General features: G+C 45.4%; 1 protein-coding gene across 1 annotated transcript; it reads left to right on the top strand.

Annotated features, from left to right (window-relative positions):
- Positions 1–8,111: 8,111 nt before the first annotated feature.
- Positions 8,112–11,616, top strand: GEMIN6 (gem nuclear organelle associated protein 6). Its single transcript, XM_010364135.1, has 3 exons — positions 8,112–8,202; positions 8,894–9,040; positions 11,177–11,616. The coding sequence occupies exons 2-3, from the start codon at positions 8,913–8,915 to the stop codon at positions 11,550–11,552; spliced, it is 504 nt and encodes a 167-aa protein (XP_010362437.1). The 5' UTR covers positions 8,112–8,202; positions 8,894–8,912; the 3' UTR covers positions 11,553–11,616.
- The last annotated feature ends 6,292 nt before the right edge of the window (positions 11,617–17,908 follow it).

Raw genomic sequence — 17,908 nt, forward strand, 5'->3', positions numbered from 1 at the left:
AATCAATTATAGTTATCTTGATTTCTAGTTCTTAATGTGATTTTAAAGTTTTCTACTGGACGTGGTGGCGCACGTCTGTGGTCCCAGCTACTTGAGTGGCTGAGGTGGGAAGAACAGTTGAGCCTGGGAGTTTGAGGCTGCAAGTGAGCTATGATTATACCATTGCACTCCAGCCTGGGTGACAGTGTAAGACCCAGTCTCTCAGAAAAGTTTTCTGATTTTAAACCACTATAATGTAGTTTTTTTTGGTGGTGGTGGGGGGGGGAATGTAATTTCATTTTAATAAATATCCATTTGGAATCTAGGTAACACTGAGCTACAGCATTTAGACAGGTACTTTAAAACCAAATTATAACATGACTCAACTATATACAACTGTGAATGCACCAGCTCATTTGACTTTTCAGTCTAACTCTAGAGCAGATGCTTTCAGATTAATTGCAATGTCACTGTTTTCTCCAAATACACTGTTATAGGACGAACAGGCTTGTATGCCCACTGCACAGTAACAGATCCATTACACTGAGACAGCAGGGATGTGGCAGAGAGTTTAATGACGGCAGAGCACCGAGTGAGGAGATGAGGAGATGGGAGAAGACTTTCAAACCCACAGAGTTCTGAGCCTGGGTTTTTTATTGTGTTTTGTTTTGTTTTTTGAAACTGAGTTTTGCTCTTGTTGCCCAGGCTGGAATGCAATGGCATGATCTAGGCTCACTGCAACCTCTGCCTCCCGGGTTCAAGAGATTCTCCTGCCTCAGCCTCCCGAGTAACTGGAATTACAGGCATCCAACACCACGCCTGGCTAATATTTTGTATTTTTAGTAGAGACGGGGTTTCACCATGTTGGCCAGGCTGGTCTCAAACTCCTGACCTCAGGTGATCCACCTGTCTCAGCCTCCCAGAGTGCTGGGATTATAGGCGTTAGCCACCATGCCCGGCCCTGGGCTTGGGTTTTAAAGGCTATCATGAAGGGCAAGGGGCCAGAGATTTGGGGTTGTCAATCGGTTTTAAAGGCTATCATGAGGCCGGGTGCGGTGGCTCAAGCCTGTAATCCTAGCACTTTGGGAGGCCGAGACAGGCGGATCGCGAGGTCAGGAGATCGAGACCATCCTGGCTAACACGGTGAAACCCCGTCTCTACTAAAAACTACAAAAAAAAAAAAAAAAAACTAGCCGGGCAAGGTGGTGGGCGCCTGTAGTCCCAGCTATTCGGGAGGCTGAGGCAGGAGAATGGCGTAAACCCGGGAGGCGGAAACCCGGGAGGCGGAGCTTGCAGTGAGCTGAGATCCGGCCACTGCACTCCAGCCTGGGCGACAGAGCGAGACTCCGTCTCAAAAACAAAAACAAAACAAAACAAAACAAAACAAAAAGGCTATCATGAAAGGCAAGGGGCCAGAGATTTGGGGTTATCAATTGGTCAGGGTAAAAGGGATGAAATCATCAGGATGTGGAAACTGCATTCTCTGGTGAATCAGCTTTTTGTGGGGTCCCTCAGACCAGCTGGCATCAGCAGGGTCCTGCAGATCAGCTGGCATAGGAGTGTTACCAGCATGTGCGATCTGAAGGCATGTCTCAAAGGGAAACCCTTTAATAATGTTCAGGTTATCTCTAGAGCAGTTATGGGGGACTAAAATCTTCTAACGGGGTCTACATGATCCTAGGATAATAGGCGCCAAACAACTATGAGGAAGCAGGTCAGGGAGCAAGCTGACCTCAGGATTAAGCTGACCTCAGGATTAACGCTGCATGTGCTGCAAACTTGGTTTACTTTTGTTTCTTCCCCGATTAATCTTATAAAGTTTATAGGGGTGGTTTCAACGTTGGAGTTAGATGAGGACTTGCTTTAGTTCTACAACTAAAAGGTTTTTTAGGGTGGCTTTCTCATAACAAAGCAAAGATCTTCTGCAAAGATGAATTTAAGTTTCCACTTCCTGCAATGTAGGAAACTTCTCAAAGCTCAAAGTTTCAGAATTCCAAAGGTTTCTTGAGGGCCTTTTCCTCTTGGAAGTCCTCTCTCTGTCACTAGACAGCTGTTTTCTTTTTCTTTTCTTTTTTTTTGAGATGGAGTCTCACTCTGTTGCCAGGCTGGGGTGCAGTGGCGCGATCTCGGCTCACCGCAACTTCCGCCTCCCAGGTTCAAGCAATTCTTCTGTCTCAGTCTCCCGGGTACCTGTGATTATAGGCGCCCACCACCATGCCCCAACTCCTGACCTTAGATGATCCACCCACCTCGGCCTCTCAAAGTGCTGAGATTACAGTCTGGGTCACTGCACTTGGCCCTTAATCTCTTTTCTAACAAAATTTGGTGTATGCTGTGTTTTTTTTTAAGACAGGGTCTTGACAAAATGTTGGGATCATGGGTGTGAGCCACTGCACCCAGCAAAGCGCTCACATCCATTTAGTTTAATTTTTAGTGCCAGTTTATTAGAGCTTGAAGAAGGTACCTCACTGTCGCTTTCCTGTACATAAATACAGATATAGTGCTATTGAAGCACTTTTTCCTTCGTTCTCTTTTTTTCTTAACATTTCCATTGAACAGATGATTTTTCTTTTCTTTTTTGAGATGGAGTCTCGCTCTGTCACCCAGGCTGGAGTACAGTGGTGTGATCTTGGCTCCTTGCAACCTCTCCCTCCTGGGTTCAAGCAATTCTCCTGCCTCAGTCACCCAAGTAGCTGGGACCACAGATGAGCACCACCACACCCAACTCATTTTTGTATTTTTAGTAGAAATGGGGTTTCACCATGTTGGCCAGGCTGGTCTCGAACTCCTGACCTCAAGCAATCCTCCCGCCTCAGTATCCCAAAGTACTGGGATTAAGGAGTGCGTCACTACACCCAATCAAAGCATTTTCATCCTTGGAAAACGATCTTACCTTCACTTTACTGCCAGGGAAACCAATCCTCCCTCTCTGAGGTTGTAAAATCTTCCTTCTGGGCAGGGTAGATAACACTAATCAATTTGGAGACACATCTCTCTAAGATTGGACCCTTCCTTCCCTTCTTCCTTCCTTCCTTCCTTCCTTCCTTCCTTCCTTCCTTCCTTCCTTCCTTCCTTCCTTCCTTCCTTCCTTCTTTCCTTCCTCCCTCCCTCCCTCCCTCCGTCCCTCCCTCTCTCCCTCTCTCTGTCTCTCTCTCTGTCTCTTTTCAATGTCTTGCCCTGTCGCCCAGGCTGGAGTGCAGTGGTGCAATCTCAGCTTACTGCAACCTCTGCCTCCCAGGTTCAAGCGATTCTTCGTTCCTCGGCCTCCTGAGCAGCTGGGACTACAGGTGGGCACCTCCACACCCAGCTAATTTTTTGTATTTTTAGTAGAGATGGGGTTCCACCATGTTGGCCAGGCTGGTCTCCAACTCCTGACCTCAAGCAATCCATCGGCCTCGGCCTCCCAGAGTGGTGAGATTGCAGTCATAAGCCATCTCTCCCAGCCTAAAATTGGATTTTCTTTTTCTTTTTCTTTTCTTTTTTTTTCTTTTTCTTTTTTTTCTTTTTCTTTTTCTTTTTCTTTTGAGATGGAGTCTCGCTGTGTCACCCAGACTGGAGTGCAGTAGTGTGATCTCAGCTCACTACAACCTCCACCTCCTAGGTTCAAGTGATTCTCCTGCCTCAGCCTCCTGAGTAGCTGGACAGGTACATGTCACTATGCCCGGCTAATTTTTGTATTTTTAGTAGAGATGGGGTTTCATCATATTGGTCAGGCTGGTCTTGAACTCCTGATGTCGTGATCCTCCCACCTCAGCCTCCCAAAGTGCTGGGATTACAGGCGTGAGCCACTGTGCCCAGCCCGGATTTTCTATTAGAAAGATGGTTGTTCTGGAGTCTTTTTCATAATACTATTATTCTAAGCAGGAAAGTATATTTTATATAATGTCTCATGGTATAGCTGCTCTATACTTCACTATTTTCCCCATATCCAATTTCTCAGCATCCTTTCTAATATACTAATTTAATCATATCATCATCCCATAAATCAACATTTCCCGATTCTCTGTAGTTTATTTATTGATTCCAATCCTTTCTAATATACTAATTGAATCATGCCACTCCATATATCAAAATTTCCCCATTGTCTATAGCCTGTGTACTCATTCACCAAATGAGTGAATGTTTGAAAGTAATTAGAATAGTGCCTGGCACAAGTTCTAACAAACAGAAGTTAGTTAAAGAAGTGACCGGGTGCTGTGTCTCACCCCTGTAATCCTAGTACTTTGGGAGGCCAAGGCGGGCAGATTGCTTGAACCCAGCAGTTCAAGACCAGTGTAGCAACACAGTGAGACCCCGTCTCTAGAAAAAATTACCCAGGCACGGTGGAGCGTTCCTGTAGTCCCAACTACTTGGGAGGCCAAAGCAGGAGGATTGCTTGATCCTGGGACATCGAGGCTGCAATGAGTCGAGTGGCACTGCTACACTCCAGCCTGCGTGACAGAGTAAGACTGTATAAAATCATAATAATAAAAAATAAATAAAATAAGTCATTTTGGATTTGGCAGAGAAAGGTATGTGTGTGTTTGTGGGTTTGAGGGTGAGGCTGGCAAACCTTTGGAAGGAGATGGAGGAGAAGTAGAAAAGCAGAGAATGTGAAGGGAGGGACACCAAATGGAGTGAAAGGCTCTAGGGGGACCAAGGGTAAGGGCTGACCTAGGAAAGGAGGTAGCCCCATTTGAACTCAGTGACAACCAGCTACAGGAGAGGGCCATTCTGAGAACTCGTGTTAGGAAGTGGGCTGGGCTCCAGTCTCTTAGAAGTCAGTGATTTGCATTAGCAGTTCCTGAGAATTTTACTTACAAGGCTAAAGGGGCAAAAAGGTAGGGAAATTGCCCCAGTCTCATCACCTTAAAAAGAGTAACTGGCCAAGCAGGGTGACTCATGCCTGTAATCCCAGCACTTTGTGAGGCTGAGGCAAGTGGATCACTTGAGCTCAGGAGTTAGAAACCATCCTGGGCAACATGGCAAGACCTTGTCCCTACCAAAAATTAAAACAAACAAACAAACATCAGCAGGGAGGGCATGGTGGCACATGCTTGTAGTCCCTGTTACTCTGGAAGCTGAGACAGGAGGATCACTTGAGCCCAGGAAGTCCAGTCTGCAGTGAATCATGACCCTTGCACTGCACTTCAACCTGGGAGAAAGAATGAGACCCTGTCTCAAAACCAAAAACAAAACACAAAAAAGGATGGGGAGTAACTGATGTTTACCTTGACACTAGTTTCTATTTGTAGAATACACACACACACACACACACACACACACAGGCCAAAGTCTTTCATGCTGGAGTATAGAGTACAGCTTAAAATGAAAATGAACAGTTTGTTGGCGGGGCACAGTGGCTCACGCCTGTAATCCCAGCATTTGGCATGCTGAGGCAGACAGATCACAAGGTCAAGAGATCGAGATCATCCTGGCCAACATGGTAAAATCTCGTGTCTACTAAAAAATACAAAAATTAGCTGGGCGTAGTAGTGGGCACCTGTAGTCCCAGCTACTTAGGAGGCTGAGGCAGGAGAATTGCTTGAACCTGGGAGGTGGAGGTTGCAGTGAGCTGAGATCATGCCAATGCACTCCAGCCTGGCGATAGAGCGAGACTCCGTCTCAAAAAAAAAAAAAAAAAAAGAAAGAAAATGAAGTTTGCCACATGTTGGTTGTAACTCTTTTGGACTGAATTTTTACGAGTTCAAGTGTTTTCCTTCACACTATGATAACAATTGGCACTTATATGAGCTCTTTGTAGATTTACAGAGGGCGTTAACCAGCAAAATCTAACAATCCACTAAAACTACATTAATATAATCAGCCAGCCAGGCGCGGTGGCTCAAGCCTGTAATCCCAGCACTTTGGGAGGCCGAGACGGGCGGATCATGAGGTCAGGAGATCGAGACCATCCTGGCGAACATGGTGAAACCCCGTCTCTACTAAAAAATACAAAAAACTAGCCGGGTAAGGTGGCGGGCGCCTGTAGTCCCAGCTACTCGGGAGGCTGAGGCAGGAGAATGGCGTAAACCCGGGAGGCGGAGCTTGCAGTAAGCTGAGATCCGGCCACTGCACTCCAGCCTGGGCGACAGAGCGAGACTCCTTCTCAAAAAAATAAAATAAAATAAAATAAAAATAAAAAAATATAATCAGCCAATCATGTAATGAATAAAGGCTATGGGAAAGATTATTGAAATGATGACAATAAGAAAATATACTTTGAAGATTACGTGGAACTTAAATGTCAAGGAGTAAGGGAAAAGCTGATTAATTTTTGATATTTTCTACACCTTTAATAGTCTTTTCATTCGGTTTTTGTAAATCTCCCTTGGTTTTTACATTTCCAGGAATTCAGCGTTTAGCACTTTGTACCATTTTTTAGTCCTAAAAAGATTCTGGATCATGCCAGAAGCCAGTTAAGTGCATGACCAGAAATCTGTAGCAGAAGCAAGTCTTTTGCACTTTTCTGCTGGAGGGGTTTATAGAGAGTGATCTGCTAGATGAAATTCATCCCGGTTTGGTTCATTTCTTTCCAGCTTCTGCACCTTTCTCAAGATTGTACTGAGTGCACATCCCAAAGGAGCAGGCGTTTTAATTGCCCTATACAAGCCAAGCAAACAAGAAATACCTGGGCCGTGTCAGAGACGTTGGAACCAGAGTGACTCCATTTTGAGTGAGGGCTAGGGAAATGAAGCTGGGACTTGCTGGGCTGCATTCTCAGAAAATTAGGCATTCCCAGCCTGTAGACGTTTACAGTTAAGGGAACAATTTAATAACGTTTGCCGCTGGGCTCACACCTGTAACCTCAGCACTTGGGGAAGCTGAGGCGGGCGGATCACTTGAGGTTGGGAGTTTGAGACCAGTCTGGCCAACATTGCAAAACCCCGTCTCTACTAAAAATACAAAAGTTAGCCAGATGTGGTGGCCAATGCCTGTAATCCTAGCCACTGGGGAGGCTAAGGCACGAGAATCGCTTGAACCCGGGAGGTGGAGGTTCTCAGTGAGCCTTGATCGCACCATTGCACTCCACCTGGGTGACAGTGTGAGACTCTGTTTAAAAAATAAAATAAAAAAGTTTACTAAACAGATCCAGACTTGAGAGGGTCCAGATATCCCAATATCTGGAGAACAAAGGCATTCCTAATTTTGCTTTAAAGATAGCAATATTGATGCTTGCAAAATACAGTAATTAAGAAAATTAATCCTTTATCATAAACCCTTGAAGTAGAGCGCATCTCCTCATATATAGGACTATTGTATCTAGGGTGGACGTGTTCCTCTTACTTTCGGGAACATCCTACTCTGTCTACGGAGCAGCTGTTCTTTCACCACTTTACTTTCTAAATAAACTTGCTTTTGCTTTGCACTGCGGACTCGCTCTGAATTTTTTCTTGCGCGAGATCCAACAACTCTCTCGGGGTCTGAATCAGGACCCCTTTCCTGTAGCAGCTCTATCGCTCTTCTCCACAGCACGTTCACCTCACATTCCTAGAGCTTTACGATTTACCCTGAGGGTTCATGTGCTTTGATTATAAGGCAAAAGTTCATTTCCAAGTCTACTACCATTGAGGACCTGGCACGAGTTTTTTCTTCTTTATTTATTTTTATTTTTAATTTTTTTGAGACGAAGTTTCGCTCTTGTTGCCTAGGTTGGAGTGCAATGGTGCGGTCTCGGCTCACTGCAACCTCCGCCTCACGGGTTCAAGGGATTCTCCTGTCTCAGCCTCCTGAGTAGCTGCGATTACAGGCGTCCGTCACTAGGCCCGGCTAATTTTTTGTATTTTTAGTAGAGACGGGGTTTCACCATGTTGGCCAGGCTGGTCTCGAACTCCTGACCAGTCTCGAACTCCTGACCCATTTCAAACTCCTGATCCGCCCACCTTGGTATCCCAACGTGCTGGGATTACAGGCGTGAGCCACCGCGCCCGACCGCTTTTTCCTCTTTAAAGAAAAAAAAGAGATTATTTGAAATGTCCGTCGTGGCAATGGAGAGGGATAGCCCTAGAGGAGATGGCGGCTTATTATTATTATTATTAGAGAAGAATCTTAGCCCCTGTCCGCCTCCTGCACTCGAGGGCCCGCGACTCCCAGACCTCCAAGTAGGACTACAAAACAGAGGCTTCTGGGGGAAGGAAGTGACGATCGGCGCAAAGCATGCTGGTCTCAGGCGGGCTCCTCTCAACGGTCCTTCCTCAAAGCGTGGTTGCTGAGTACCCAGTGTTGCAAGGAGTGTTTTAACCGGTATTTTTCTCGTTTGTCAGGATTAAACGTTAAGTACCACTTGGTTTTGAATAAAGCCTTAGGTATCGTGTGGCTGCAGGACAGGACCAGAAATCTAAGCTCTAGAGCTGTGGCCGCTGCCCCCTCGTTTGTGCATCCTTCAAACAAATTTTAAGGACAGTTGTCATAAATCGGGGGTGCCTGTCGATGGCGGGATCCAGCGGAGACACAGAGCCAGAGAGCGCGTGGGTGGATATCAGGAGAGTTCTCTGCTTCAGTTGAGGAGTGGGACGAAGTACTTTGGTCGATGGAAGAAAAGCAGAGTTGAAGGGTTTGAGCATCATCTGCAGGCCAGAGTTAAAGCGATTTGGAATGTGGTTGTGCACCGGAATAGATCTGTGCCGGGTGAATTTCCTCAGACTGCACCCTCAGCAAATTGGTGTCCCCTCTGCTTTAGGCCGAATTGTGCATATTAACTATTTTCCTTTTCCTGAGAAACAAAAATTCTCAAGCAGCCTTTACACGTGTTCTTTCCCCCAACTATAGTATCAGTTCCTATCAGTACATGCACTAATAATTAATTGTGTTAAGTAACTTATTACGAACTTGAGGCAAATCACAGATGTTCTCTGTCTCTAGGATAGGATGGAGATTAAGGATAAGACATTTGCTTAGGTGGAACATATATTAACCAGCACTGGTGTTGTTTCAGATCTAGCCAGGTGGCAATCATGAGTGAATGGATGAAGAAAGGCCCCTTAGAATGGCAAGATTACATTTACAAAGAGGTCCAAGTGACAGCCAGTGAGAAGAATGAGTATAAAGGATGGGTTTTAACTACAGACCCAGTCTCTGCCAAGTGAGTATGCATCCTACTTGTCTGAAATCTTGACACCCCTTTGTGCTACCTGTATGTTATAGACAGACAAAGCAGATAAATGAAAGGCTAATTATTAATATTTTCATCTAAGAATTTTTTGTTTGTTTGAGACAGGGTCTCACTGTCACCCAGGCTGGAATGCAGTGGCGAGATCTCGGCTTCTGTAACCTCTGTCTCGCAGGTTCAAGCGATCAATTCTCCTGCCTCAGCCTCCCAAGTAGCTGGGACTACACGCATTCGCCACCACATCTAATTTTTGTATTTTTTGTAGAGACGGGGTTTTGCCGTGTTGCCCAGGTTGGTCTCAAACTCCTGAGCTCCAAGGATCTCCCCGCCTTAGCCTCCCAGAGTGCTGGCATTACAGACTGAGTCACTGTACCCGGCCTCCATATGAGAACTTAACTGCCTTTGAATCTAAATGCTGTTCCGACTATAGATTACCTTATCAGACCAGGCAACTTCATAGAAATGGGGCATATAAATTATTCTTACCATATATATATACACACACACATATATATACACACACACACATATATATGTATATATATGTGTGTGTGTGTGTATATATATATATATTTTTTTTTTGCGGGGGGGATGAAGTCTCATTCTGTTGCTCAGGCTGGAGTGGTGCAGTGGTGTGATCTTGGCTCACTGCAGCTTCTGCCTCCCAGGTTCAGGCGATTCTTGTGCCTCAGTCTCCCGAGTAGCTGGGGTTACACGCATGTGCCAACATGCCCCACTAATTTTTTGTATTTTTAGTAGAGATGGGGTTTCACTATGTTGGCCAGGCTGGTCTTAAACTCCTGACCTCAGGTGATCTGCCCACCTTGGCCTCCCAAAGTGCTAGGATTATAGGCTTGAGCCACTGTCCCCAGCCTATAATTTTGTTTATATATACTTCACTATATGTCTTAAAAGATAAGGACTTTAAATAAATGTAACCACAAAAACTTTTTTTTTTTTTGAGATGGAGTCTCGCTGTGTTGCCCAGGCTAGAGTGCAATGGCGTGATCTCAGCTCACTGCAACCTCCACCTCCCCAGTTCAAGTGATTCTCCCTCCTCAGCCTCCTAAGTAACTGGGATTACAGGCACATATTTTTAGTACAGATGGGGTTTCACCATGTTAGCCAGGGCAGTCTCTATCTCCTGACCTTGTGATCCTTGTGATCCGCCCACCTGACCTCCCAACCAAAGTGCTGGGATTATAGGCGTGAGCCACCTCACCTTTTTTTTTTTTTTTTTTTTTTTGGGAGACAGAGCCTTTTTCTGTCACCCAGGCTGGAGTTCAGTGGCTCGATCTCGGCTCACTGCTTCCTGGATTCAAGTGATTCTCCTGCCTCAGCCTCCCGAGTAGCTGTGATTACAGACGTGTGCCACCACGCCCAACTAATTTTTGTATTTTTAGTAGAGATGGGGTTTCACCATGTTGGCCAGGCTGGTCTTGAACTCCTGACCTCAAGTGATTTGCCCGTCTTGTCCTCCCAAAGTGCTGGGATTATAGGTGTGAGCCACTGTGCCCAGCCTAGTTATTGTTTTTTTAACTCTAAAAGTTAAGTCTACCCTGCCTTCTTCCCCACCCCCGCCAGATGGAATCGTGCTCTATTGCCCAGGCTGAAGTGCAGTGGCGTGATCTCGGCTCACTGTAATCTCTGCCTCCCAGGTTCAAGCAATTCTCTGCCTCAGCCTCCCAAGTAGCTGGGATTACAGGTGCCTGCCATCACGCCCGGCTAATATTCGTATTTTTAGTAGAGATTGGGTTTCACCATCTTGGCCAGAGACTGGTCTTGAACTCCAGACCTCATGATCCACCCGCCTCGGCCTCCTAAAGTGCTGGGATTACAGGTGTGAGCCACCACACCTGGCTATCCTGCCTTCTTTTCTAATACACATTTAAGGCATTCATAACTCTTGTTTAGTCCTTTAATTGTATCCCACAATGATTGGCTGTAGGCTGGGCAAAAAGTTCACATATTTAGAATCCTTAGTGAATGTTTGTTGAATAAATGGAAGCATTCGTTGGTGACAGGATTAATTTCAGAGTAGAGTGTCATCTATTATTTTAGTGACCTACTTGGGTTGATGATGCCTCTGAACTTACTTTTCCTCCAAAGTATCGTCCTTGTGAACTTCCTTGAAGATGGCAGCATGTCTGTGACTGGAATTATGGGACATGCTGTGCAGACTGTTGAAACTGTGAATGAAGGGGACCATAGAGTGAGGGAGAAGCTGATGCATTTGTTCACGTCTGGAGACTGCAAAGCATACAGCCCAGAGGATCTGGAAGAGAGAAAGAACAGCCTAAAGAAATGGCTTGAGAAGAACCACATCCCCATCACTGAACAGGGAGATTCTCCAAGGACTCTCTGTGTGGCTGGGGTCCTGACTATAGACCCACCATATGGTCCAGAAAATTGCAGCAGCTCTAATGAGATTATTCTGTCTCGTGTTCAGGATCTTATTGAAGGACATCTTACAGCTTCCCAATGAGAGGCCAGGAAATGTGAACATACTGATAGAAAAAGACTATTTTTTATCCCTCATAAAATGTTTTGAGGCCGGGCGCGGTGGCTCAAGCCTGTAATCCCAGCACTTTGGGAGGCCGAGACGGGTGGATCACGAGGTCAGGAGATCGAGACCATCCTGGCTAACACGGTGAAACCCCGTCTCTACTTAAAAAATACAAAAAAACTAGCCAGGCGAAGTGGCAGGCGCCTGTAGTCCCAGCTACTCGGGAGGCTGAGGCAGGAGAATGGCGTGAACCCGGGAGGCGGAGCTTGCAGTGAGCTGAGATCCGGCCACTGCACTCCAGCCTGGGCGACAGAGCGAGACTCCGTCTCAAAAAAAAAAAAAAATTGTTTTGAATGTTAAGTTCATCATCCGATTGTAGGACTTTAAAGTTACATGACTGTGTGTGTGTGTGTGTGTGTGTGTGTGTGTATATAATTCTTTGTTTTGATAAAATCAAAGGAGCGGGTTATAAGTGCTAATTTCCTTGGGAAATTAATGAACTAGGGCAAGGATAGGATCCCATGCAATAAAATTAGCACAGGGACTTCAGAATTGTATGGGTCTTTTCTTTTTTCTTTTTTTTGAGATGGAGTCTCACTCCGTCGCCAGGCTGGAGTGCAGTGGCGTGATCTCGGCTCACTGCAACCTCTGCCTCCCAGGTTCAAGCGATTCCTCTGCCTCAGCCTCTGAGTAGCTGGGATTACAGGGGCCTGCCACCACGCCCGGCTAATTTTTTGTATGTTAGTAGAGACGGGGTTTCACCTGTATGGGTCTTTTCTTGTGATGGGGTTACACACCATTTTTGTTAGGCAAGGAAAGCATTTGGAAAAAAATGTAACATGTTAGATTCAATATAAAATATTATGGTAAGATCACGGTCTTGTTAAGTCTTCACTAACTATATGTGTCTGTTTTTAAAATATTTGTCTTTTATTTTTTAATTGTTAATTTTTTTTTAGATTTGTCTTTTATTTTGGTGTCATGATGAAATAGTTTTTGAATCAAGACTGCCCTTTTTTGGTTGAAACTTAAAAGTTTTGACTTCTAATAAAATGTAAGCCTTAACTTTCAAAGCTTTATTTATTTATTTATTTATTTATTTATTTTGAGGTGCAGTCTTGCTCTGTCACCCAGGCTGAAGTGCAGTGGTGTGATCTCTACTCACTGCAACCTCCATCTCCTGGGTTCACGTGATTCTCCTGCCTCAGCCTCCTGATTAGCTGGGATTACAGGTGCATGCCACCACGCCTGGCTAACTTTTTTGTGTTTTTAGTAGAGATAGGGTTTCACAATGTTGGTCAGGCTGGTTTTGAACTCCTGGCCTCAAGTGATCCACCCGCCTTGGCCTCCCAAAGTGCTAGGATTACAGGCCTGAGCCACCCCGCCCAGCTGACTTTCAAAGCCTTTAAAGTGACCATTACCTGATAATAGTTCTGAGAAAAAAGGTTAAAGTGACAAGATATTTTGCTGCTGAACTCAATCCAGTTATTTTGCCTACTAGATTCAACCCAGTCTTCAGACTTACAATGCTTTCTGCCTATAGTCTCCATTCTCTGGTTCAAGCTTTACTGAGGAAAGAGAATGCAGGAAGCATACTTTACTTACACTTAACCCTACCCCCCTTGAAAGCCAGTGAGAGGCCAGGACTCTGTACAGAGGTTCTGGATTAGAAAGGTACCTGTTACAGGCCAGGTGCGGTGGCTCGCGCCTGTAATCCCAGCACTTTGGGAGGCTGAGGCGGGCGGATCATGAAGTCAGAAGTTCAAGACCAGCCTAGCCAATATGGTGAAACCCCATCTCTACTAAAAATATAAAAAATTAGCCAGGTGTCGTGGCACGCACCTGTAGTCTCAGCTATTCAGAAGGCTGAGGCAGGAGAATCACTTGAACCCGGGAGGTGGAGGTTGCGGTTTGCCAAGATCACGCCACTGCATTCCAGCCTGGGCGACAGAGCGAGACTCCATCTCAAAAAAAAAAAAAAAAAAAAAATTATCGGAACACAGCATTACCTATTGAATTACAGTTTTCTGGTTTTTTGTGGAGTTTTGGTTTTGGTTTTTGAGACAGAGTTTCACTCTTGTTCCCCAGGCCGGAGTACAGTCTTGGCTCGCCACAACCTCTGCCTCCCGGGTTCAAGTGATTCTCCTGCCTCAGCCTCCCGAGTAGCTGGGATTACAGGCATGCACCACCGTGCCCCACTAATTTTGTATTTTTTTAGTAGAGACGGGGTTTCTCCATGGTGGTCAGGCTAGTCTCAAACTCCTGACCTCAGGTGATCCATCTGCCTCGGCCTCCCAAAGTGCTGGGATTATAGGTATGAGCCACCACGCCCCGCTGTTTTTTGTGTTTTTTTTTGAGACAGTCTTGCTCTGTCATTCAGGCTGGAGTGCAGTGGCATGATCTGCCTGCCGTGGCCTCCTAAAGTGCTGGGATTACAGGCACGAGAGCCTCCGTGCCCAGCTTTTTTTTTTTTTAAAGAGGGTCTTGATATGTTGCCCAGGCTTGTCTTCAACTCCTGGGCTCAAGTGATCCTTCCACCTTGGCCTCCCAAAGTGCTGGGATTATAGGTGTGAGCTACCACATCCACCTGTAAGAAATATTTAAAAATATTTAGGCTTCAGGGTCTTTGAATACAAGCCCTGATAACATAGCTATTTGCCTGCATAGTTGTCTAATAACAAGATGGTATAGCCCAGTGCTTCTTGCACTTTAGCAAATAATCAGAATCAGCAAATATTTAGGCTTCAGGGCCTTTGAATACAGTCTGATAACACAGCTATTTTCCTGCATAGTTGTCTAATAACAAGTTGGTATAGCGCAGTGCTTCCTGCACTTTGGCAAGCATCAGAATCAGCTGCAGGGCTTTTCAAAACAGATTGCTGGACCCTCCTCCCAATAGATTCTGATTCAGTAGTTCTAGTTGGGACCCAGGAATTTGCATTTCCAACAAACTCCCAGATAATGATGTTACCATTCCCAGACCACACTTGCAGAAGCAGTTAGAAACTTTAGGGGAACAGAAAGTTCCTCCCTGGCGACTTCAAAGTTCCATGATCCTGAAAGCAAAATTTAGCACAAATAGCCTTTCTCCTAGTGACTAAGACTCTCCTGTTCAAACCCTGGGATGTCTTCAGAAAGCAAATAGAAGGGGAATATGAACAGACTGAAGTCAGCATGGAAATAATTCTGATAAAATGAGGGAGGCCTTTGAAAAGGAAGAAGCCAGCCGGGCGTGGTGGCTCACGCCTGTAATCCCAGCACTTTAGGAGGCCAAGGCGGGTCAATCACTTGAGGCCAGGATTTGCGACCAGCCTGGGCAACATGGTGAAACCCTGTCTCTACTAAAAAAATTAGCTGGGTGTGGTCGTATGCGTCTATAATCCCAGCTACTCATGAGGCTGAGGCACTCGCTTGAATCCGGGAGGCAGAGGTTGTAGTGAGCCGAGATTGTGCACACTCCAGCCTGGGCAACAGAACGAGACTCTGTCTCAAAAAACAAAAACAAAAAAACCACGTAGGAAATAATCCATAGCATCAATTGGACTTGATCTTGGCTCAGGGACCAGGCCTGATGCCTTGATATTGGTAGATTTATTTGCCATCAAACTAATGAGCTGGGGACATTGACTCTTTCCTGGCAACTGAGTCCCCTGATTGTGTAAACAATTTGCCTGCAAACAAAACCTGAGTGCTTGAAAGGGTAAGTGATCCTGATCTGCCATAGAAACCTTCATGCTTAGGGAGTTTCCCTAGCTAGTTCCTCAGCTAAGAGTCTCTCCCCAGGAGTTTCACTCACCTGTTTCCAGTTCCTCCTTTGGGCTGTCAGCACCTGTGATTCCAGATTCCCCAGAGGGAGATTCCTCCCCAAAGCTGGCTCCATTTACTGCCAGTTCTGGGCAGTAGCCAGGGCAGTCTTTGAACACATTATCAAGAATACTTTTTAAAATAAAAGGCTGTTTCAACTTCCACAGTGTATTTTTTGTCTCCTTGGAAGCAAAGTTTCCAATCTTTGCACTGATTTCTCACCATCCCCTTTTCATCTGATTTCCTAAATCCACTTTTTTCTTCAAAAGATACTGAAGTTGATTTTTCCATGCAGTGTTTTTTTTTTTAAGTGACATTTAAAACATTCAATCAATTGTTTTAATTTGCTGAGAACTGATAAAACTTTCACAATTTTTTTTTAAGAGTCCATGTCTCGCTTTGTCACCCAGGCTGGAGTGCAGTGGCACGATCTCGGCTCACTGCTATCTCTGCCTCCCAGGTTCAAGTGATCCTCCTGCCTCAGCCTCCTGAATACATGGGAGTACAGGCATGGACCACCATGCCCAGCTAATTTTTTGTGTTTTTAGTACAGATGGGGTTTCACCAAGTTGGCTAGGGTGGTCTAAAACTCCTGATCCACCCACCTCGGCCTCCCAAAGTTCTGGGGTTACAGGCATGAGCCACCACACCCGGCCCCCCTTAAGTGTGTTTTCAAGCAAAAATAAAATTATTCCAATACCCATATATGTTTTTCGCTTTTGCACATTACTTTATAATCCTTTAAAGACTCTTAGGTAATTGTAATCAATGTATATACTTTTTTCTTTGTTTCTGTAGTCTTTATTTATTTTTGAGATGGAGTTTTGCTCTTGTTGCCCAGGCTGTAGTGCAATGGTGCGATCTTGGCTCACCACAACCTCTGCCTCCTGGGTTCAAGCGATTCTCCTGCCTCAGCGTCCCGAGTAGTTGGGATTACAGGCATGCGCCACCACGCCCGGCTAAGTTTTGTATTTTTTTAGTACAGATGGGGTTTCTCCATGTAGGTCAGACTGGTCTCAAACTCTTCACCTCTAGTGATCCGACTGCCTCAACCTCCCAAAGTACTGGGATTACAGGCGTGAGCCACTGCACCCAGCCCATATATTTTTAAATAAAATTGTGATTACTTAGACTTTACTGACTTTTTTATTTTTAATTAATTTTTGATACAGGGTCTGGCTCTGTCACAGGGGTTGGAGTTTAATGGCAAAATCATAGGTCACTGCCGCCTTGACCGCCTAGGTTCAAGCAATCCCGCCTCCAGGTGCAGTCCACCACATGGGCTAATTTTTTTTTATTTTTTAATTTTTTTTTTAGTAAAGAGGAGGTCTGGTTGTGCTGCCCAGCCTGGTTTTGAATTTCTGGGTTCAAATGACCCTCCCTCCTCAACCTCCCAAAGTGCTGGGATTATAGGCTTGAGGCAGTAACCGCACCCAGCCTGTGTTTTTGGTGACAGCCATTCTAGTTAGGTTGTGAAGCAGTATCTCCTTGTGGTTTCCTTTTGCATTTCCCTAGTGACTAAGGATATTGAGCATCTTTTCATGTGCATGTTAAACCATTTGTTTATCTTCTTTGGTGAAACGTTTATTGAGATATTTTGCCCTTTAAAAATTTTTTTTTGCAACTTCTTCCAGGAAGGCACTCATTTTAAAAATTGGGTATTTATTGACCGGGCGCAGTGGCTCATGTCTGTAATAATCCCAGCACTCTGGGAGGCCGAGGTGGGCAGATCACAAGGTCAAGAGATCGAGATCATCTTGGCCAACATGGTGAAACCACGTCTCTACTAAAAATGCAAAAATTAGCTGGGCATGGTGGTATGCACCTGTAGTCCCAGCTACTTGGGAGGCTGAGGCAGGAGAATTGCCTGAACCCGGGAGGCGGAGGTTGCAGTGAGCCAAGATCATCACGCCTCTCCAAAAACAAGATAAGTGATTTGCAAATATCTTCTCCCAGTCTCTCTCATTTATTTGTATGTTCTTAACAGTGCTTCTTGTTTTTTTTTTTTTTTTTGGAGACAGGGTCTCACTCCATCACCTAGGCTGGAGTGGAGTGGCGCGATCCCAGCTCACTGCAACCTCTACCTCCCGGGTTCCCACCTCCACCTCCAGAGTAGCTGGGACTACGGGCGCCACCAAGCCTGGCTAATTTTTACATTTTTCTTTCTTTAGAGACAGTGTCTCCCTATGTTGCCAGGGCTAGTACGGAACACCTGGGCTCAAGCAGTCCTCCCACCATAGTCTCTCTAGTAGCTGGAACCACAGGCACACCCAGTTAATTTAAAACGTTTTTTGTTTTTTTTTTTTATGTAGAGGAAGGGTCTTACTATGTTTCCCAGGCTGGTCTTGAACTTCTGAGCGCAGCCTCTCAAAGTGCTGGGATTACAGGCGTGAGCCACAGAGCCCCGCCTGAGAAAGTCTTAAAAACCACAATTAAGAAACTTGGTTGAAACCCTTAGCTCCCTTTTAATGTCAACAGACCCTTCTCTTCAGACCCTTCTGGAGGCTAAATTATGGTCCAGATTGAATTAT

The sequence above is a fragment of the Rhinopithecus roxellana genome, chromosome 17 (genome assembly GCF_007565055.1).
Source record: "Rhinopithecus roxellana isolate Shanxi Qingling chromosome 17, ASM756505v1, whole genome shotgun sequence".
NCBI lineage: Eukaryota > Metazoa > Chordata > Mammalia > Primates > Cercopithecidae > Rhinopithecus > Rhinopithecus roxellana.

What these genes read in the sequence shown, in the direction of transcription:
- GEMIN6 (XM_010364135.1), top strand. Translation starts at nt 8,913, where the DNA reads ATGAGTGAATGGATGAAGAAAGGCCCCTTAGAATGGCAAGATTACATT. An exon ending in ACAGACCCAGTCTCTGCCAA is followed by an intron (nt 9,041 to 11,176) that starts GTGAGTATGCAT and finishes TTTCCTCCAAAG; the next exon opens with TATCGTCCTTGTGAACTTCC.